This window comes from Salvelinus sp. IW2-2015, linkage group LG22 (assembly GCF_002910315.2).
Source record: "Salvelinus sp. IW2-2015 linkage group LG22, ASM291031v2, whole genome shotgun sequence".
NCBI classification, from domain to species: Eukaryota; Metazoa; Chordata; class Actinopteri; order Salmoniformes; family Salmonidae; genus Salvelinus; species Salvelinus sp. IW2-2015.
This window is the reverse complement of record NC_036862.1, coordinates 12873381-12896518: the sequence shown is the minus strand read 5'-3', so window position 1 is coordinate 12896518 and position 23138 is coordinate 12873381. Positions and strand designations below refer to the sequence as shown.

At 42.3% G+C, this 23138-nt stretch overlaps 1 protein-coding gene across 1 annotated transcript in view; it reads right to left on the bottom strand.

Moving 5' to 3' along the window:
- Positions 1–4652: 4652 nt before the first annotated feature.
- Positions 4653–23138, bottom strand: part of LOC111949893 (zinc finger FYVE domain-containing protein 1) — a 34598-nt gene continuing 16112 nt past the window's right edge. Inside the window, exons 2-11 of the mRNA XM_023967229.1 lie at positions 11604–12108; positions 11005–11225; positions 10668–10774; positions 9973–10081; positions 9613–9710; positions 9272–9389; positions 8736–8906; positions 8227–8416; positions 7654–7752; positions 4653–7398 (exon numbers count right to left, since the gene is read on the bottom strand). Of these exons, the coding sequence (XP_023822997.1) occupies positions 7166–7398; positions 7654–7752; positions 8227–8416; positions 8736–8906; positions 9272–9389; positions 9613–9710; positions 9973–10081; positions 10668–10774; positions 11005–11225; positions 11604–12108 (1851 nt within the window). The 3' untranslated portion in view covers positions 4653–7165. The remainder of the gene's footprint in view (positions 7399–7653; positions 7753–8226; positions 8417–8735; positions 8907–9271; positions 9390–9612; positions 9711–9972; positions 10082–10667; positions 10775–11004; positions 11226–11603; positions 12109–23138) is intronic.

The following is a 23138-nucleotide window of genomic DNA, read 5'->3' as shown; positions in this document are numbered from 1 at the left end:
ACAGTCAGTCAATTCAGGAAGTGATTTCAATTTACATTTCTAAAATGTAAACAACTTTTGATATACAGTAGGTTCTCCATTTTAGTTTATTGAGAAGTCATTGGAAATATAAGCCCTTTATTCAATTATTGAATTGGAATWGTAATTTACTTTCTGAATTGGCTGACTTCGATTCCAATTGACCCCAACCCTGCTACAATGCTAAACCTATGAGACAGTTGTAATAATATACCTAGTTGTAAACTACTTCATATTCCTAATCAATCTATAGCACATTTCCTGTTTATGTCTCGTCTTTACATGGGAATAGAGGGTAAGAATGTGTTCCTTCCGTAAAGTAGGCATGTTTTCCACGAGGGGCATGAAACGCATCATGCCAAATCCATGTATATACTGTAATCGGTCTGATCCAAGGAAATGGTTGTCATTTCATGGCTCTTAGTCTGATTACCACCCTCTGTTATCCCTGAGAGAAACCTACACAGAAAAACAGACCAATCACCTTCACATGGCCTTGGTCTTTCAGGAACTAGCCAATCAGAGGAAGAAATAGAGCGATGGCCCAGGGCGCTCCGTCAACAGAACCTCCACCTATGTTCCCGGGTCAGATCTTATACCTTCACTCCACTGTGGCTGGTTTTCTACAGCTTGACCGGACATCACATCAGTTCTTATGCAATTCAATTCTTTCTAGCATGACCTGACATTTATGAAGAAGAAGGTTGAGGGTGGAATGATCTAGAGAAATTGCAGAGCTAATGGCCTATATGTACATAATGGAGACAACCTCACTGTAACACTGCTTTCTAGAGCCAGTACTGTTGGTCTGTCTGCTTGCCTATCCTCCTACTGATTGGCTGTGCTACTTGTGGTGTCATCTGAAAGTACATTAGCAGTGCCCTTAGTGTAGGAAAAACCAATGATTTTGAGTGAAAATCCATCAGCAAGGGCATTGAAGATGAAACGTGGCTGGGTCTTTCAGCATGACAATGATCCCAAACACACCGCCCGGGCAACGAAGGAGTGGCTTCGTAAGAAGCATTTCAAGGTCCTGGAGTGGCCTAGCCAGTCTCCAGATCTCAACCCCATAGAAAATCTTTGGAGGGAGTTGAAAGTCCGTGTTGCCCAGCAACAGCCCCAAAACATCACTGCTCTAGAGGAGATCTGCATGGAGGAATGGGCCAAAATACCAGCAACAGTGTGTGAAAACCTTGTGAAGACTTACAGAAAACGTTTGACCTCTGTCATTGCCAACAAAGGGTATATAACAAAGTATTGAGAAACTTTTGTTATTGACCAAATACTTATTTTCCACCATCATTTGCAAATAAATTCATAAAAAATCCTACAATGTGATTTTCTGGATTTATTTTCTCATTTTGTCTGTCATAGTTGAAGTGTACCTATGATGAAAATTACAGGCCTCTCTCATCTTTTTAAGTGGGAGAACTTGCACAATTGGTGGCTGACTAAATACCTTTTTGCCCCACTGTAGTACTAAAACACTTGTGTCTCTCTTGATCCTAGGTCCTGGTAGAGTTGTGCAGACGCAGGACAACTGAGCTTTGGAGGTATAKGCAGACTTAAAGAGGAGTCCGTAATTTGCTTTCTAATGATCATGATCTTTTCCTCAAAGAAGTTCATGAATTTATCACTGCTGAAGTGAAAGCCATCCTCTCTTGGGGAATGCTGCTTTTTAGTTAGCTTTGCGACAGTATAAAAAATACATTTTGGATTGTTCTTATTTTCTTCAATTAAGTTGGAAAAATAGGATGATCGAGCAGCAGTGAGGGATCTTCGATACTGCACGGTACTGTCTTCCAAGCTAGTCGAAAGACTTCCAGTCTGGTGTGGCGCCATTTCCGTTCCAATTTTCTGGAAGCTTGCTTCAGAGCTCGGGTATTTTCTGTATACCAGGGAGCTAGTTTCTTATGACAAATGTTTTTTGTTTTTAGTGGTGCGACTGCATCTAGGGTATTGCGCAAAGTTAAATTGAGTTCCTCAGGTGGTTAACTGATTTTTGTACTCTGACGTCCTTGGGTAGGCGGAGGGAGTCTGGAAGGGCATCTCGGAATCTTTGGGTTGTCCGAGAATTTATAGCACGACTTTTGATGCTCCTTGGTTGGGGTCTGAGCAGATTATTTGTTGCGAATGCAAACGTAATAAAATGGTGGTCCGATAGTCCAGGATTATGAGAAAAAACATTAAGATGCACAACATTTATTCCACGGGACAAAACTAGGTCCAGAGTATGACTGTGGCAGTGAGTAGGTCCGGAGACATGTTGGACAAAACCCACTGAGTCGATGATGGCTCCAAAAGCCTTTTGGAGTGGGTCTGTGGACTTTTCCATGTGAATATTAAAGTCACCAAAAATTTGAATATTATCTGCCATGGCTACAAGGTCCGATAGGAATTCAGGGAACTCTGTGAGGAATGCTGTATATGGKCCAGGAGGCCTGAAAACAGTAGCTATAAAAAGTGATTGAGTAGGCTGCATAGATTTCATGACTAGAAGCTCAAAAGATGATATTTTTTTGTTTTTTTTGTAAATTGAAATTTGCTATCATAAATGTTAGCAACACCTCCGAATTTGCAGGATGCGTGGGGATATGGTCACTAGTGTAACCAGGAGGTGAGGCCTCATTTAACACAGTAAATTCATCAGGCTTAAGCCATGTTTCAGTCAGGCCAATCACATAAAGATTATGATCAGTGATTAGTTKATTGACTATAACTGCCTTGGAAGTGAGGAATCTAACATTAAGTAGCCCTATTTTGAGCTGTGAGGTATCACAATCTCTTTCAATAATGGCAGGAATGGAGGTCGTCTTTATTCCAGTGAGATTGCTAAGGCGAACACCGCCATGWTTAGTTTTGCCCAACCTAGGTCGAGGCACAGACACGGTCTCAATGGGGATAGCTGAGCTGACTACACTGACTGTGCTAGTGGCAGACTCCACTAAGCTGGCAGGCTGGCTAACAGCCTGCTGCCTGGCCTGCACCCTATCTCATTGTGGAGCTAGYGGAGTTAYAGCCCTGTCTATGTTSGTAGATAAGATGAGAGCACCTCTCCAGCTAGGATGGAGTCCGTCACTCCTCAYCAGGRCKGGCTRGGTCCTGTTTGTGGGTGTGAGTCCCAGAAAGAGGGCCAATTATCTACAAATTCTATATTTTGGGAGGGGCAGAAAACAGTTTAACCAGCGATTGAGTTGTGAGACTGCTGTAGAGCTCATCACTCCCCCTAACTGGGAGGGGGCCAGAGACAATTACTCGATGCCGACACATCTTTCTAGCTGATTTACACGCTGTTGCACTATGTTGCGCTTGGTGACCTCTGAATGTTTCATCCTAACATCGTTGGTGCCGACGTGGATAACAAAATCCCTATACTCTCTACACTCGCCAGTTTTAGCTTTAGCCAGCACCATCTTCAGATTAGCCTTAACGTCGGTAGCCCTGCCCCCCGGAAAGCAGTGTATGATCGCTAGATGATTRGTTTTAAGTCTAATACTGCGGGTATTTGAGTCGCCAATGACTAGGGTTTTCAATTTGTCAGAGCTAATGGTGGGAGGCTTCAGCYTCTTAGACCCCGTAACGGGAGGAGTAGAGACCAGAGAAGGCTCGGCCTCTGACTCGCTGCTTAATGGGGAGAACCGGTTGAAAGTTTCTGTCGGCTGAATGAGCGACACCGGTTGAGCATTCCTACAGCATTTCCCTCCAGAAACCATGATAAAGTTGTCCGGCTGCGGGGACTGTGCGATGGGATTTATACTAACGTTACTATCTGTACTTACTGGTGGCACAGACGCTGTTTTATCCTTTCCTACACTGAAATTACCTTTGCCTAACGATTGCGTCTGAAGCTAGGCTTGCAGCAGCTTCAGACGCAATCGTTAGGCAAGGGTAAGCTATCCTCGCCGTAAGGCGATCGTTTTCCTGTATATTATGAYTACAGCGYCTGCAATTAGAAGGCATAATGTTAATGTTACTACTTAGCTTCGGCTGGTGGAGGTCCTGACGAACCACGTCCAGATAAAGCGGTCCGGAGTGAAAAAGTTGAATGAAAAAAAGTTGAGCGAGGGAAAAACAAAAATTATAAACGGTAATTAAAAAGTTAAAACCTTAAAGTTGTCAGGTAGCAAAGTAAGGTTAGCAAATTGATTTAATGGTGCTCCGTGGGATGTTCAACATTTCTGATATTTCTTTATAACCCAACCCTGACCTGTTRGGAGAGCTCCTTGGTCTTCATAGTGCCGCTTGCTTAGTGGTGTTGCAGACTCTTGGGCCTTTCAGAACAGGTGTATATATACTGAGATCATGTGACAGATCATGTGCACACAGGTGGACTTCAACTAATTACGCGACTTCTGAAGGTAATTGGTTGRACCAGATCTTATTTAGGGGCTTCTTAGCAAAGGGGGTGAATACATATGCATGCATCACTTTTCCGTTTTTTTGAAACAAGTTATTTTTTTCATTTCACTTCAACAATTTTGACTATTTTGTGTCTGTCCATGACATCAAATCAAAATGAAAATCTATTTAAATTACGGGTTGGAATGCAACAAAATAGGAAAAACGCCAAGGGGTGTGAATACCTTAGCAAGGCACTGTATGTTATTGTGAGAAGAAAACTGGTCACACACTGGTTGAACTGTATTTCAACATACCTCTTTATTTAGGTTGATGGGATGACATTGACTCAATGACGTTGATTCAAATATACCATTTTAGTATCAACATTTAAAGATAAAATAAAACATCTAATCAAATATGAAATTCAACTTAATTTCAACCACACCAATATACTGTATATGGAATATAGGATGTGGAATTTTCAACGCACTTTCAACATAAACATAGTTCTGATGATTATGTTGAAATTCGATTGATGTAACAACCTGTTAGTCAGGTTAAGTCATTGTATTTAAGTTTTACCCTAATTTCAATGTTTACTATGCTGGTTGAAATGAGATGAACAGTACTGGTTGATGACTTTTTGGAAATCCAAATGTGTTTTCCACATACATTCCACGTCAGAATAGGTTGACAAATGACGTTGATTCAACCAGTGTGTGCCCAGTGGGATGGCTTCAGGTAATTAATATTCAGACAAGACTGATTTTTAAAAAAAAATCAAGATTGTCATATACCCAGAATCTCATAGTATATACACATTGAATAAAACAACAATTGGTTATGACTATACAGAAGGCCAGTATTATAGGATCCAGTACTTTGTAAAGAGAATAAAATCTGATGGAGAAATGAAATGGCCTTTTAGATTCGGATAACATGTCAGTCACATCAATGGATACTGGATAGATGATATTACTGCAAATGCAAATAATCTGTGCTTTACATAAGCAAGCGATTCAATTTGAGATTTCTTCCAATAATAACACTAGCTAATAATTCTAATAATAAAACTGGTTGTTTGGATCCTGGATGCCTGATAACAGTTCCATCATGACATGTTCATGTTGCTGTCCGAATCATCATCTCAACTCGCACATTATTTCCCCTTCCTTCCAGACTAGCATATATTTTGGTATAGCGGGGTTAATATAAACCTCGCTGTCTGCCTGTCCAACCTCGGAAACAATGTTTAACTCTTCAATTTCTCTGTGACCAGACGAGACCTTTTCTGAGCTAGGCGAAATCACGCATCAAAGCCATTATCATGAACAAATCCAAGTAAATGCCAATAGAAAACAGCTCAAACGAAAATGTAGCTAATGTACGGTCATTCCAGGTTCAATGTTTGACTTGACTGACCTGAAGTTGGCTAGCTAGTGACACGAAAGTTATCCTGCTTGCATAGCAACCATTTTGTTTAGTAGAACTGACGACCATCCTGTTGCATAGCAACTATGCAAAAATCTTTAACGACTAGGTCGCATCTGTAGCAACATGAACAAAAGAACAACCAGATTTTTGTCCGCACTATATCTCCTGGTAGAATAATGACATTTTATGAATTTACTTATTAAAATAATGTTAATGAAAATATGTAATTCATTGTTATTTTAATATGTTGGTAACAGATTTCTAAAAACAATAAGGCACGCAAAGGCAGTGCTGTATCATGAATACAGTCACAGGCAAATGGGTCGACTCCGCTCTAGCGTCGGGCCGAACAACGCCATTTACCTTTGACTGTATTCATGATACAGCACTGCCTCTTGTGCCTTTTCACTAACTAAACCCTCAGTATTCATAAAAAATAATGTGCTTGTTTCAAAACATCAATGGATCCCAAAAGTGCCTACCTGTTCAGATACTATACCCCTTTCACACTAGTGAGCCGAGCCCAGCAGTACAGCACTGGTTAATAATCCACCCTAGTTGCTGGAACCATGCTGGAAAGGACAATGTTAAAGGAAAATACATGAGCCAGCACCGTATGGATGGGGTCAGCAAGACAGTGTGAAAAAGGGTACTAATGTCAACTGGAATGTCTGCATGTGACATCTTTATTCATTTTCCTGTCTTGTGCATCAACTCAAAACCATGGCACACTGCCCGAGATCACATTCAGGGAGGAAGAGCATGTTGTGATGTCACTTCATGTGTCGTCTCTGTCAGGTTACAGGGCTGTTACTTCTTGGTGTGGTCTGAGGCAAAGGCTTGGCTGGCCACTACAGCCCACAGCTGAATTAAAATCTGATCTAACTCATCAATGTTCAGCCATTCCCAACAGGTAAGAATAATATTAAGATTCTTCCCGGTCGCAAGTAGAGAGATCTGTGTGCAAACAGAAAAGTTGTCGGGCTAATGTCTTTCAGTGCAAACAGTGGGCTGTTTGGAGGAGGTTCTCTCAGTCTGGTAGGATTGCACATCTTCTACACTCAGTCATTTACAACTGTCGCAGCTTTCCAGTTGTCAGAAGTCCAGTTCTTGTCCCGCTAGTTTAGTTCTTGGTTTTTAGGCAGTCGATATCAGATGAGGCAGTCCCATGTTTAGAGTGCTACTTCAGCACATTACACTCGAGTGCCTTCCCCATAGGGCAGGGGTCACCTGAATTGGGTATTTTTCTCTTAAAAAGGTCAGTGGCTCATAGTGCATAGAGAAACAGAGATAAGCAAAATGTGGTGTGCCGTGGTGTCTCACTAGATTTCAGATACCTAGTAGCACAGTATCCCTGGTTTCTGCCCTGACCTCACAGGCTGCCCTTGAGGCTGGCGCAGTCGTCACAGACGCGGACAGGGTGGTCCCAGCCACGGGAGGGCACTGGGCGGCTCTTTGAGGAGCAACCGCTGCAGACACCCTGGCCACATGCCCGGCAGTGGTGCTTGGACATACTGGGGGTGAAGGCTTTGCTGCACTTGTGGCACTGCACGATCTGCTGGTCGGGGATCCAGTAGTCAGGCCGGGCCACTCCCTTCACAAAGCCTGGAACATGGAGGAGAGCGAGATAAATAAATAGCTGTTTATTGACAGTCAGAGCAGAGGATAAAGACTGTGTAATCTTTGTGAATATAATATTAAATGTTGTATCTTGTGGATTTCTGTCTGCATATGCGGTAAAATGTCTATGGTTCCTGGTGTGAAGTTTTTTCCAAGTGTTTTTGTGAATACACAGAGACATTTATACTAGCTAGCTTTATTTGTGATGCGTTTCTCAAATACGACGCTAGCAGTACTCACACAGAGGGTAGTCCACTGCAGTGGTGACCATGTCTAGAGTAGACTGGGCCACCTCTGTCACCCTGCGGGCCATCAGCCCCCGCGGCTCCACCACAGACACTACAGGACACAGAGAGGGACCAACAAAGCCATCAGGATCACTGGAAAACATGTTATTTTAACTCTATATAACTAGGAAGTCCCTTGAGAGGAGTCGTCTTTCGAGGGAAACATGAATGAACACTCACTATTCACATCAAACACCTTGGTTGTCTCCCAAACTGAACCCTATTCTCTTTGTTAGTGTACTACTTTTGGCCAGAGCCCAATGGTTCCAAGTAAGTAAAGTAAAGTAAGATGGTAAGTCTTCYGSAAGTAAGCGTTGTTCGAGCCAGAATGGCCCACCTCGGTCAATAGTTCAGTATAAAAGGAACTGGGTWCCATTTAGGACATGTCCCTCATTCATTACAAAATAATAATAATACATTTGACTAAAAACTGATKCTGAATCAGACTAAGTAGGAGGTAACATCAGGTTTTACATTAACATCCACGGCCCAACACTGATCCTAAAACATTAGCTGGTATCCTGACCCTGGTTGGTGGTGTCGGTCCCTCCCTGGCGGTGGCAGGTGTCACAGACCCGGACGGGGGTGCTTCCCCAGCCCCTCTCGGGTACGGGCATCCTGCGGGTGGAGCAGGCCTGGCAGAAGCCCTCGCCACACCAACGACAGTGGTGCTTCCTCTCTGCCTCCTCAAAGGGCTTCTTACAGCAGTGACACATCTGGGGGACAGGGACAGAGCACAATAATGATTAGAATGTCAAGAGCCAGTAGTAAAACTATACACCCACAACCATACCAAACTGTTCAGTGCCACATTTGAGAATTAAAACAGCCAATTGTTGGTTTTACTCACTATAATGATAATATATTGGGTTTAGAATTAATGCTGTTTCTTTTGGTATTTGGGCACTGGGTCTATCACCTTAATAAAAACAGCTATTCTTAGGGCTCTGCTATCTGTTCAAAAAGCCTGTGAGTGTGTTGCTGGTCTAGATGCCGTGTTAATGGTTCGATGATGCTGTGAGAGCGATGACTCACGGTGATGTCCGTGTTGGGTCTCCAATAGAGCGGGGCCACCTGGTCAGTCAGCCAGGACGTGACAGCCTTGGTGGGGCCCGTGCTGTACTCCGACACAGACTGGATCACAAAGTTCATCCCATCCAGCACCCTCTGCGCCGCATTCTGGTGGTCTGTCAGGAAGGCCTCAGACTGGACATAGAGACAGAGAGAGCAACGGTCAGAAGGAGAGGGAGGTCATCTTTGAATGTATTTGATATCTATGTTGGCAGTGCGTATTCATCCATTCATAATTGATGATGACCACGACACATTAAAGTACAGTATGCAGTGTTGATGTTGCCAGTGAGAGTAACATTATCTTTATTAACCTTTGATAACGGACATACTTTGAAWGTTAAATATATGCCAGACAGTTTGCATATAAATTCCAACCTGTTCAGTCGCAAATGCATCTAKATATTCTCACTGGCACTTCAATTGAGCTTGAGTGACTGTTTGTCTGTAGTTCCTGCCAGTACAATGAGGGGTGTGTAGGACTAGGCGGCTCAGCTCACCCCCTCCCAGACGTGTTTGACCTCGGGCCGCACCACGCCGCTCTCTGGGTCCTGGTTGCCCAGCCAGTACTGCCGGCTGCGGTAGATGATACCACAGCTGCCACACTCCAGGACATACCTGGCAGGACAGGTGCACCGTGGAGAGAGTGGAAGGAAATATATAGTGCATTGGCTTAGATGGCAGAGTGGATTCTATGTATCTGTGAATGAGTGGTACTTCATTGACTGGATGGTTGAAAGGGACATCTTTAATACCATCAAAAAGTAAGTATGTGTGTGTGTGTGTGTGTGTGTGTGTGTATCAGTGTCTGCAAAGAGTTCAGATTACATCAACAACTCACCCAGACCAGGCGAACTTTGCCAACCCAAACCAGGGGTTGTCTGTGGAGGCTGAGGTTTTAGGAATGACAATAACCTCCCTGCCACCCTCATAGCACCTCTGCGTGGGTAGGARCAGATCAGGGAGAGAGCACACAACGTATGATTAATGCTAGCTTCATACCCTTGGTTCATGCATTTGCTAGTACTACAAATTGTTCAACACCATCTCCACAGGATTCAAGCCTATATCATACATAGAAGAATACTTTCTTGTCCYTTTTCTTTTCAGATCACATTAATAAGTCTATATTGCTTTCAACCTAACTTAATGTATCTTTCTCTCTTAAGTCCCATCACAAACRATATGTGAAATGTCTTACCTTGCAGATGAGGACCTTGTTGTTGTACTGGTGAGCGTACTGACACAGTCCGTCTGCCAGGTGAGGGACCCTGTCTCTTAGATGGTTCATCCCGTTCTTACAGCGGATGCTGAGGGGAAAGAAAACAAGGACAATTAATCCATCCATCACATACTTAACATCTCTGATCATCTGCCATGTTGGTGGATGGCCAAAAGGCGTCGCTCCTTTTCTCKTAGCGGCATAAGATGTTAGACGTGCATTATAACACATTTATAACGGTGACAAACAAGGCTTCATACTCAAGCAGTGAGAGCCTGTTAAACCAATGTCTAATTCTGGATATGAACACCAATCAGTATGTTTAGGGAAAATTCGGTTTCTGATCTAGCTCAAATTTCCCAAGTTAAAGAAGACGCTGTACATAATGAAAACCCATAGAGATGTATGAGTTACATAGGACAAACAGACTTTTATGCTTCCTTTGTGGCAACCCATCTGGGAGGGACACATATCCTAGCACTACCTGCTCACGTGCAGCAGGTGAATACACCATTCATCAGCGGACACTGTAGCAAAGCATGGAAAACGGTTTGCATTGAAAACGAGAGCTTCAATTGGACAAATGCAGGTTAGTCCCTCCCCATTTAGTTTTGATTAATGTGATAGAGTTACTCTGAGCAGATACATGCAGCAGATGCAGGGAAGTCACTTACTTGCAGCTGAGGCAGACTGAAGAGCAGGTGAAGTATTCGTCAGGGAAGAAGGAGTAGAGGGGGATTTTGTCGTCTAAGATCTCCCCACAGAACCTGTCACTCAGGGCCTGGAGCGGAGGGGAGAAGGACAGGTGACGCCCAGGGGATGGAAGGGGAGGAGCCAAGCAGGGTCATGAGGTCAAAAAAAAGAAAAATCATTCATTCATTGGTTGGTTTTGGAAAGGCCTATTTACCCAGACAAGCACATAATTTCCATGAACATTAGCTAGTACCGGCATTACCTGTCTATCAAACTAATTAATTGTGCAACAATGCAAAGAGATAAACACACACAAACCTGCAGAGCGCTGAAGACGATGGCAGGTTGACGGGGCGATCGGGTGGCATTGTTCCTGACTTGCTGGCGTACAGCCTCCAGGAGCAGAGAGTAGTTGGTCGGTGGAGTGATGGTCTGTGTGCCCACGTACTGCACTGAGCTGAAGGCCTCTGTACCCAGGCCCAGGTCATGGAAGCGCCTCTGGAGCTGAGTGTCTGCATAGCCAGGGACATCTGTTCGCTCTGTGGGGACAAAGTAGAACAACGTCATGGATAGAGTTCACACACCCAACTGACTGCTGTGTAAATGGTGTAGTATGTGTGACTGAAGTAGCTGGGGAACCTGTATCTGTGGGTCTCTCAGCCAGTGTGACGGTTAAGTATGATTCTGACCGTACATAAGAAAATGTTGGTGTGTTGTTGTTCATTTCAATAATAAAAATGGATGTTATTTATCCCTAAGGGGCAATTACTTTGGGCAGATGCGTCTGCAACAACATGACAGCATACCCCAACAATGTGTTGCCTAACAACTCAGGAGCAAAATGTTGTGTGATGCATGCATAGAAACAGATGATTGCATGTGGTGCATGTTAGTGACTGGGCCTCTCCTGTACATACCATGGCCCAGTAGCTGGGTGTGGGTGGTCTCCTGGAACACGATGACCGCCGGCCCCAGGGAGGAGAGGGGAACGTCCATGCCACAGCGGCTGGAGAGGGCGCGCAGCTCGGGGGTGAAGTGCTTCAGGTAGGCCCCTGAGGCGCTGCTTAGGAACTGGAACATGTCGTTGTGCAGCCTCTCGGCCCGCGTGCGGTACACCACCACATCCGATACGGCCAGCACCTTCAGCAGCAGACGCATGCGCTGGTTCTGGTTGGCCGCCGCCCCCAGCAGGCCCTCTGTGTCCAGAGCCACCAGGCCCAGCCCGGGGTCAAAGCCGGCCCACACGCCCACTGTGCAGGAGCTGGGGGACTTGGAGGTGTAGAATATGGTATCCCCGCCAAACAGGATATGGTTGAGGGTGTGGGACTTGCCGTCGCCCGTGTTGCCAAAGATGGAGAGGACCTTGATGCCCTGCATGTCACCGCAGCCCAGCCTCTCCAGGAACTGAGCCTCATRGTGGACCTGGGTTAATGTTGGAGAGGATGGGAGATCAAGTTATGTTATAGTTAGCTGTAGGATGTTGTGTTGTCAAATACATGTRAAATTAATTTTCCTGTAGGAGCAATTTAGGCTTACTTATGTAGTTGTTGTGTTGTGGATATAGTTTATCTATCTTTATTCCACTTAATGTGTACACTAGAGGGCACTATATCGATTTGTGTCATGGGTTACATGTATCAGCAAACAGGGGACCAGGAAGTATGGAAGCAGATAGCTATGGAGAGAATACATGTAGATGTAATTACCGTAGGCGCATATTTTAGTTCCAATGTGTTAATGGCGAGCAGGGTAAGAACAACCACATAAACAGGACAAAATGGCTCCTACATTAGCATTTGGCCTAACAATTATGTTATCAAAGGTAACTTTACACTGACAAGTAGTCACAGGGCTCAACCTTACCCTTATTCATGACTCAAATTGCATTTCATTACAATGAGCCATTGGACATCCCCTTTAGCCTTGTGAGGAAAAATGTCCAGATGCTCCGATGATACTCAAATCCTCTGTCTAAATGCAAATACGCCTCACACGCGTTGCAGTTTTTGTAACATTTGTAATTGGAACTTAACATTCATATAAGCGAGCAATAATTTTCCTTATCCAAAAGATASTTACTGTATGCAGTTTACAGGGCTCTACAGGTGTAACAATTTGAATCGCATATGCAACTAAATATTTTTGCTGTGCGACCTGGAATTTGAATTTAGGAGCATCAGTGCACCTAGAAAAAACATCACCCAGATGATAATTGTTGCAATGATTACTTCACTGTACAGCAGCCCAGGTGCCATGCCCGTCATACCTGCACCATTACTACGAAGAAAGCGGCTTGTTACTTAAGATATTTGTCTTTGCGTCTTTGCCTAATTTCTTTGTGTGCTCCCGCATTTTTCAACTTAGGCACACACGTGCTCCCTGTAAAAAAAGGTCAGCGTAGAGCCCTGGTTGAGGAAAGTTTATTTTATTTTTTGTGACCCCCTTTTATTTAGTTGTCTTTTTTTTTAAAGGGTTACAGGTACAAAAAACAATCAAAGAAATGCATATAATGATCACCCCAACCTGTTCCATCCCTCAGTCCCCCATCCCRCCTTCCGTATCTTCCCTCCCCAACCAGAAACCATGCCTCCCACACCAGCAGTGCTGCCTGCTAGCGGTAATCTTCTATAATTCATTGAGAGATTCAAGGGGCTATTATCATTAAGTAACATAACTGATTCAAAGCATTGAATATTTAAATTCATGCACTTCTAAAAAATAAAAATAAATTATTTTAATTGTATTTTTTACTTTGCCCCAGAAGCATATAACTGCGGGGCACTCCGATATCATATGAAGGAATGTGCTTACCTGATGTAGGGGACACAGTGAACAGTTGGGGACAATTTCAACGTTAAACATTTCCTTGGTGTTAAATACAGTCTGTGAACAAACTGAAAATMTATAAGTTGATGGTTCGGTTTACGGGATGCCAAGGTCATATTTATCCATATTCTATTCCAGTTAAACGGTCGTCCAGATTCAATTAGATCTGTGGACCATACTTTAATGGCTATCCCAGAATGACCTTTCAATTAGATCTGTGGACCATACTTTAATGGCTATCCCAGAATGACCTTCATCATGAGACTTGTGGCTAGTGATCTTTAATGGCTATCCAGAATGACCTTTCAATTTAGATCTGTGACCACATACTTTACGGCTATCCAGAATGACCTTTCAAAAGTTGTTTCTATATATTTTAGAGATCAGCTCCTTTCAGGAGCCCAGATCATTTATATATAAATCCAATCATTGGATGGTTTGCAAGTTGGATTTCCCAAGGGATTCCACATGAAAAAAGAAATAGTAAATATGAAAGAAGAAGTTGCCTGGTAATGTGTATGTATCTTTCAAATTTTGGAATGTTCTCAAACCCTTGCTGTCCATGATATCAGTAAGGTATGGGGATTACACATTTGGCCATTGGGGGGGGGGGGGGGGGGGGGGGGGGGTGCAAAGGCCACCTTCCAGATAACAAGACATTATTGTGAAATATTGGAGTATGGGCATGCCATTTTGATTCCCAGTTACATTGCTTTTCAATTTTGCGCCAAATAATAATAAGCCTTGAGGGTAGTTTTAATTATTTAAGGGATACTGTATATCAGTGAAGACCACTTCTTCCAGGGTAATAGGAGACACCATATTCTCTCTATACTCAGAATAATTGGCAGAATAATTATGTCTAAACCAATTTAGGATGGGGCGGAAATACAATTTAAAGTTTGGTTCGGATAGTCCTCCTACGTCTTTTCCTTTTTGTAAAATGTTTTATTTTATCCTGAGTCGTTTACATTGCCATATACTAAAGTTCAAAGGTTTGGGTCACTTAGAAATGTCCTTGTTTTTGTCCATTAAAATAACATCAAATTGATCAGAAAACAGTGTAGACATTGTTAATGTTTTAAATGACCATTGTAGCTGGAAATGGCAGATTTTTTTATGAAATATCTACATAGCGTACAGAGCCCATTATCAGCAACCATCAGTCCTGTGTTCCAATGGCACGTGTGTTAGCTAATCCAAGTTTATCATTTTAAAAGGCTAATTGATCATTAGAAATCCCTTTTGCAATTATGTAGCACAGCTGAAAACCATTGTTCTGATTAAAGAAGCAATAAAACTGGCCTTCTTATACTAGTTGAGGTATCTGGAGCATCAGCATTTGTGAGTTCGATTACAAGCTCAAAATGCCAAAAACAAAGAACTTTCTTATGAAACTGCAAGAAACTGAAGATCTCGTACAACGCTGTGTACTACTCCCTCACAGACAACGCAAACTGTCTCTATCCAGAATGAAAGAGAAGTGGGAGGCCCCGGTGCACAACTGAGCAAGACGACAAGTACATTAGTACCCGCAAAACACCAGTCTCAACGTCAACAGTGAAGGAGGTGACACCGGATGCTGGCCTCTAGGCAGAGTCCCTCTGTCCAGTGTCTGTGTTCTTTTGCCATCTTAATCTTTTCTTTTAATTTGCCAGTCTGAGATATGGCTTTTTCTTTGCAACTCTGCCAGAAAGCCAGCATCCCAGAGCGCCTCTTCACTGTTGACGTTAAGACTGGTGTTTTGCTGGTACTGTTTAATGAAGCTGCAGTTGAGGACTTGTGAGGCGTCTGTTTTCTCAAACTAGACACTATATGTACTTGTCCTCTTGCCCAGTTGTGCACCGGGGCCTCCCACTCCCCTTTCTATTCTGGTTCGGGCCGTTTGCACTGTACGAGATCTTCAGATTCTTGGCAATTTTTGCATGGAATGGCCTTCAATTTGGCGTCCCAAACTGGATGATTGATTTTGCCTGTGGAGCTTTCCAGTGGGGTCTGCGAGGAACAACCAGTGGCACATTTTATGAGCGTGAGGGAAATTCCTGTCTGACCAAAAGAGACAAGGACCCAGCCAGACCCTTACTGGTGAACTGCACAGGGGGAGACATCATCTGTGAACATTGAGGGACATTGTCGACTGAATTCCAGTAAGTCATTTATAATGTTTTTAATAAAAATTCGAATAAATGAAACTAAATTAAGGCGAGTAACACATAAAAAGGTACCCATAGTCTATAGGAGAAGGCTATTCACTAGTCATGAGAAGACTAGAGGCGAGGGCGTACCGGTACCATGGAATCCCACTGACAGCTGTCTGTAGCCATTTATTAGAGAAGTGTCTACGTGGTCTGCAGCCACTACTAAAGCATGTGGTGTTATTAATATAGTGAAAGATACATGTGGTGAATAATAAGTAACGACAGATAATCATTGAAGATGCACATGGGTAATAAGGGAGATTACCGAGTGTGTTTGGGAATAGTGCTAAGTGAATGTTAAAGTTGTGTGAGTGGTGTAAAGGACGTGTTAAACTGATTGATTAAAATTTGGATATTAAGGCTGATGAACATGGATAAAGGGATTAAAATGTAGCTACTAAGTACGGAGTGAATGAGAGCTGTCAGGGGACTAGCTCCGTGTTGAAAGAGGTCTGAATGAATACCCCAACCAGTTCTGTGTGAGCTGAGTTTTTCGATCTATAACATATTTACAGTTCTGTTATCAGAGGTTTCGTCCACCACCACCATCGTAGCTGGGACATACTAGCACGAGTGTTATTGAGCACGGGGTGTTTTATATATAATAGAGAGTAGCGGCAAGATACTGTGGTGCATAGGTGCAACGATATACTTTTTCTATGTGGTCTGAACCACTGATAATAGCACGAGGTGTTATGTAGGCATTAGGAATCGTTGAAGATGCACATGGGGTGGTGTGGATGTAAAACCTATCCACCACCGCGCCTTCGGATCTACAGGTGAGATAAATCTCAGGATCTCAATCGAGGATAACAAGTCTCATTAGTAACGAGGATAACATGTCTCAGTGGAGTTTGATGGCATAACGTTATTATGTATGTGAATATGAAAGGAGAAAGTACTATTCCGAATATGCTTTTACTAGGGATAACATATAAAGAGTAATAATGGGTTACTAGAGATAAAGTAACATATGAAGAGTAAATGGTTTACTAGTGATTTGATGAAGTAACAATAGAAAAAACTATTGTTACTTGCACACCACCCGGAGACGTACGTAGTGGTCTAAAAAGTATTAAGAAACTTAATAGTATAATGGGTTACTATTTGATAAAGTAACAATGTATCAATGCATCATGGGTTACTAAGTTTAACTTGCTAGTTAGAGACTTAGTATGGACAGAGCTTACCTCTATAGGGACTGATAGACAGTGCCAGCCCAGTACTGTGAAAGTTGATCCCAGAAAGAGACTCGTCTCGAATCTACCTTAAAAAGAAAGCTCCCTCCAAATGTATCTCTTCCCTTCTGATTGGCAGATGTATTTTATAAATTCAGGCGCATTACATGTTAATCTTAAAATAATAGATATTTAATAAGTGTGAAGCAAAAATTTAATATTCCAACAGAAATCGGTAATAAATATTAAGAGGTAACATTGTTAGGGTAGACTAAATTAAACAATGCCTTCCAATACAGAGATAGTTTTCATGTTTGTTTGTTTTATATCTTGCAATAGGGGAAAAGTAGAACTTGAGAGTGATCCGAGTGTATTAGCAGTAGAGATGAGAAGTCTTCCTATGGAAGAAGGGAGTCTAGTCGAGGGAAACAGTATGAGACCTAGTGAAAGTAAAAAGTGAATGATAATTGGCTTTCAGAATATCACTCTAATAATGCAATGTCTAGTATTTGAAGAAATAATGTTTCAATACAAAGGTCACATGACAACAGAGGGATTGAGCATTGGGCTGATATTAAATTAGAGGCCACCATCTGGTGTGGGTTAGCATACGTTTCCTGTGAATCAGATAGCCGTCAACTCACTGATTCAAACAGGCTGTAAGGGATCAGTGGGACAGAGTATGAAATAATTGAATAAGAGACATTTTTGACAATTTCAAAGTATTATAACTCAATTCTACAGTTTGGGTAACCACAAATGATTTAAGCAAGAAGGTAATGTCATCAAAAAAATATTCTGTTTCCCATTATGTGGATCTGTGTCCAGAATTGAAGTAGATCCAAGCAAATGTTTTTAGTAGACTGAATATTAGGCACACTTTTTGAAGGTCTAGCAGATTTGTTAAACAGGTTTCATATTTTGACTACGTTGAGTTTACAGGGACATATGTCAATGCAAACAGGTCAAAAAGATAAGATTACATCCACATTGACTCCAGATACAGGACCCGATCCAGTTTAATTTCCTCATCAGCTCTATATCACCCATCTAGACTGCACACAGTTCAAACCTGAATATCTCCTCCCTATGTTTTAGATGTGGCTCCAGATGAAGGAACATTCCTCCATTCCACTGGAGTGTTCAAAACTACACGGTTTCTGGCAGGGGGTATGCGATACCATATCCTCAATTCACGGGGTTGCATTCCCTTTAGACCCGGAGGTTTGTCTACTGGGTAACTTTACTAACTCCAATCTTAGGCAAAGCCATACTATAAAGCTAACAGAAATATTGCTAGCGATTGCCAAGAAATGTAATGCCTTGAAATGGAAATCGGATTCCTCCCTGCCAGTTGCAATGTGGCTATCGGAAGTTAAAAGTTGTATCCCACTGGAGAAAATAACTTATTGCTTGAGGAATACGTTAAAGACATTTTACAGAATTTGGCAACCTTTTGACTATATGGAGAATCTCCCCCCACATCACATTGACTGAATCTCTATATAATCCTTATATAAAAGTTTCACACGTAATGTATAATATGTAGCTTACGGCAGGTGACCATATGATCCAATGTCTCATTATTATTATTTTTTATTTGACTCTTTATTATGACTTATTTATTGCATGTTTGTATATATAATTTTTTTTTGTTGTTACGCTCGTCTGTTACTGTCACTTTGTCCTATTGTTGTCTAATATCTTTTCACTTTTGTTTTGAATGTTGGAAAATTGGAAAATGCAAAAATATAACATTTTTAAAAAGATAAGATTCCTAAGCCTATTCCGCTTAACAGGACACTGTCATCTGACGTGTCTGAAGTATACATTCTGTATATGCATGGTTTTATCAAGACTTCATGACAAAGACGCAGTAAACTCAAATAAGATTAAGAATTTTTAGGACTGATTAAGATGTGCAAACTAAGTACATGTTTATTTTCTTCCAGGATTTATGGAATGTCCACTACCAAGTTCTGATGAGTTGACCAATTATTCTGTATCTCTCCCTTTGAAATGCTTTCTGAGGCAGGTGCCTTGGGAGAACAGTTAGTATAAAGGTACTCAGGACCGGATGTTAAGCTGTCTCTTATACACATCTAGATGTGTATAAGAGACAGGAGCTGAAGGCCTCTGTACCCAGGCCCAGGTCATGGAAGCGCCTCTGGAGCTGAGTGTCTGCATAGCCAGGGAGCTGTCTCTTATACACATCTAGATGTGTATAAGAGACAGGTACTGCACTGAGCTGAAGGCCTCTGTACCCAGGCCCAGGTCATGGAAGCGCCTCTGGAGCTGAGTGTCTGCATAGCCAGGGACATCTGTTCGCTCTGTGGGGACAAGTAGAACAACGTCATGCGATAGAGTTCACAACACCAAACTTGGACTGCTGAGTAAATTTAGTGTAGTATCGTGTGACTTTAGTAGTTTGTAATTGTGGGTGTGTCTCACCAAGTTGTAATGGCTGGGGCTGGATTCTGATTTAAATAATATGTTAGCGTGTTGTTGTTCATTCAATAAAAAAAGTAATGTATTTATACCCAAGTGCAATTACTTTGGGCAAATTGAGTCTGAAACAACATGACAGCATAATCTAAACATTCCAACCAATGTGTTTGATCTAACACAACTCAATGAGCAAATTGTTGTGTTAACGCATGTATAGAAAATATGATTGCATGTGTGCATGTTTAGTGACTGGGCCTCTCCTGTAATACCATGGCCCAGTAGCTGGTGTGGTGGTCTCCTGGAACACGATGACCGCCGGCCCAGGGAGGAGAGGGGAACGTCCATGCCACAGCGGCCTGGAGAGGGCGCGCAGCTTTGCTGGGGGTGAAAGTGCTTCAGGTAGCCCCTGAGGCGCTGCTTAGGAACTGAGAACATGGCGTGTGTGCAGCTCTCGCCCGCTGCGGTACACCACCACAGTCCGATACGGTCCCCAGCACCTCAGCAGCAGACGCATGCGCTGGTTACATGGTTGGCCGCCGCCCCAGCAAGGGCCCTCCTGTGTCCAGCAAGCCACCAGGCCCAAGGCCCGGGGTCCAAGAGCCGGCCCACACGCCCATGTGGAGGAGCTGGGGGACTTGGAGGTGTAGATATGGTACCCTGCCAAAACAGGGATATGGTTTGCAGGGTTGGGACTTGCCGTCGCCCTGCTGCCAAAGATGGAGAGGACCTTGATGCCCTGCATGTCACTGCAGCCCAGCCTCTCCAGGAACTGAGCCTCATGTGGGACCTGGGTTAATGTTGAGAGGATGGGAGATCAAGTTATGTTATAGTTAGCTGTAAGGATGTTTGTTGTCAAATACATGTCAATTAATTTTCCTGTGGAGCAATTTAGGCTTACTTATGTAGGTTGTTGTGTTGTGGATTAGTTTTATCTATCCTTTATTTTCCACTTAATGTGTACACTAGGAGGCAACTATATCGATTTGTGTCATGGGTTACATGTGATCAGCAAACAGGGGACCAGGGAAGTATGGAAGCAGAAGCTATGGAGAGAATACATGTAGATGTAATATACGTTAGGCGCATATTTTAGTTCCAATGTGTTTAATGGGCGAGCAGTGGTAAGAACAACCACAATAACAGACAAAATGGCTCCTACATTAGCATTTGGTAACACCATTATGTTATCAAAGGTAACTTTACACTGAAAGTAGTCACAGGGCTCAACCTTAACCGCTTACTTCATGGACTCAAATTGCATTTTCATTACAATGAGCCATTGGACATCCCCTTAGCCTTGTGAGGAAAACTGTCCAGATGTCCGGATGATACTTCAAATCCTCTGTCTAACATGGCAAATAGCCTCACACGCGTTGCAGTTTTCTTAACATTTGTAATTGAACTTAACATTCATATAAGCGAGCAATAATTTTCCTTATCCAAAAATAGCTTACTTGTAATGAGTTTACAGGCTCTACAGGTGTAACAATTTGAATCGCATATGCAACTAAATATTTGTGCTGTGCGACCTGGAATTTGAATTTAGGAGCATCAGTGCACCTAGAAAAATACATCACCCAGATGATATTGTTTGCAATGATTAGCTTCCTGTACAGGCAGCCCAGGTGACCATGCCGTCATAACCTGGCCCATTCACTATCGAAGAAAGCGGCTTTGTTACTTAAAGATATTTGTCTTTGCGGCTTTGCCTAATTTCTTTGGTGCTCCCCATTTTTCATTAGGCACACACGACGTTGCTCCCTGTAAAAAAAAGGTCCAGCGTAGAGCCCTGGTTGAGGAAAAGTTATTTTATTTTTGTGACCCCTGTTTATTTAGTTGTCCTTTTTTTTTTTAAAGGGTTTACAGGTACAAAAAAACAATCAAAGAAACTGCATTATAATGATCACCCCACCTGTTCCATCCCTCAGTCCCCCATCCGCCCTTCCGTATCGTTCCCTCCCCAACCAAAACCATGCCTCACACCAGCAGTGCTGCCTGCTAGCGGTAATCTTTTCTATAATTTCATTGAGACGATTCAAGGGCGCTTATTATCAATTAGATAACATAAACTGATTCAAAAGCATTGAATATTTAAATTCTATGCAACTTCTAAAAAATAAAAATAAATTATTTTAATTGTATTTTGTTACTTTGCCCAGAAGCATATAAACTGGCGGGCACTCCGATATCATATGAAGGAATGTGTTACCCTGATGTAGGGGACACAAGTGAACAGCTTGGGACAATTTCAACGTTAAACATTCCTTGGTGTAAATACAGTCTGTTGAAAAACTGAAAATTATAAGTTGATGGTCGGTTTTACGGGATGCCAAAGGTCCATATTATCCATTTCTTTCCAGTTAAACGGTCGTCCAGATTCAATTAGATCTTGTGGACATTTTGCATAGATACCTTCATAGATCGTGGACTATTGCTACAGAATGACTTTCAATATTCTGTGGAATAGGTATCAGATGATTAGCTGTACCATACTTTAATGGCTATCCCAGAATGACCTTTCAATTAGATCTGTGGACCATACTTTAATGGCTATCCCAGAATGACCTTTCAATTAGATCTGTGGACCATACTTTAACGGCTATCCCAGAATGACCTTTCCAAAAGTTGTTTCTATATATTTTAGAGATCAGTCCTTTCAGGAGCCCAGATCATTTATTTATAAATCCAATCATTGGATGGTTTGCAAGTTGGATTTCCCAAGGGATTCCACATGAAAAAAAGAAATAGTAAATATAGAAAGAAGAAGTTGCCTGGTAATGTGTATGTATCTTTCAAATTTTGGAATGTTCTCAAACCCTTGCTGTCCATGATATCAGTAAGGGTATGGGGATTACACATTTGGACCATGGGGGGGGGGGGGGGGGGGGGTGCAAAAGGCCACCTTCCAGATAACAAGACATTATTGTGAAATATTGGAGTATGGGCATGCCATTTGATTCCCAGTTACATGCTTTTCAATTTTGCGCCAAATAATAATAAGCTGAGGGTAGTTTTAAGTATTTAAGGGATACTGTATATCAGTGAAGACCACTTCTTCCAGGGTAATAGGAGACACCATATTCTCTCTATACTCAGCCAGGGGGGCAGAATAATTATGTCTAAAACCAATTTTAGGATGGGGCGGAAATACAATTTTAAAGTTTGGTTCGGATAGTCCTCCTACGTCTTTTCCTTTTTTAAAATGTTTTATTTATCCTGAGTCGTTTACATTGCCATATACCACTAACGTTCAAAGGTTTGGGGTCACTTAGAAATGTCCTTGTTTTTGTCCATTAAATAACATCAAATTGATCAGAAAAACAGTGTAGACATTGTTAATGTTTAAATGACCATTGTAGCTGGAAATGGCAGATTTTTTTATGAAATATCTACATAGGCGTACAGAGGCCCATTATCAGCAACCATCAGTCCTGTGTTCCAATGGCACGTTGTGTTAGCTAATCCAAGTTATCATTTTAAAAGGCTAATTGATCATAGAATCCCTTTTGCATCGAGGGAACCTAACAGCATAGGTGGAAGTCCCCTCGATGTCCAGGGGATCACAAATTGATCACAGAATGTAGGATTTTGTAGTAATGAAACATTGAAAAAGCCATCAGCTCTTTTATGAGAAACTGAAATTTGAAGTTGGCAGTAGAAGGTGTAGTGGTCAGACAAGCTCATGTCAAATTTGTATTTTCTTAAAGAAACTAGGGTTGTAGTTAGTAGTATGAAATAGATTTGTGGGAATGATTTACGCCTGTTTGACTAAAAAGTGTACTCTTTTGCCTTAGGAATATGT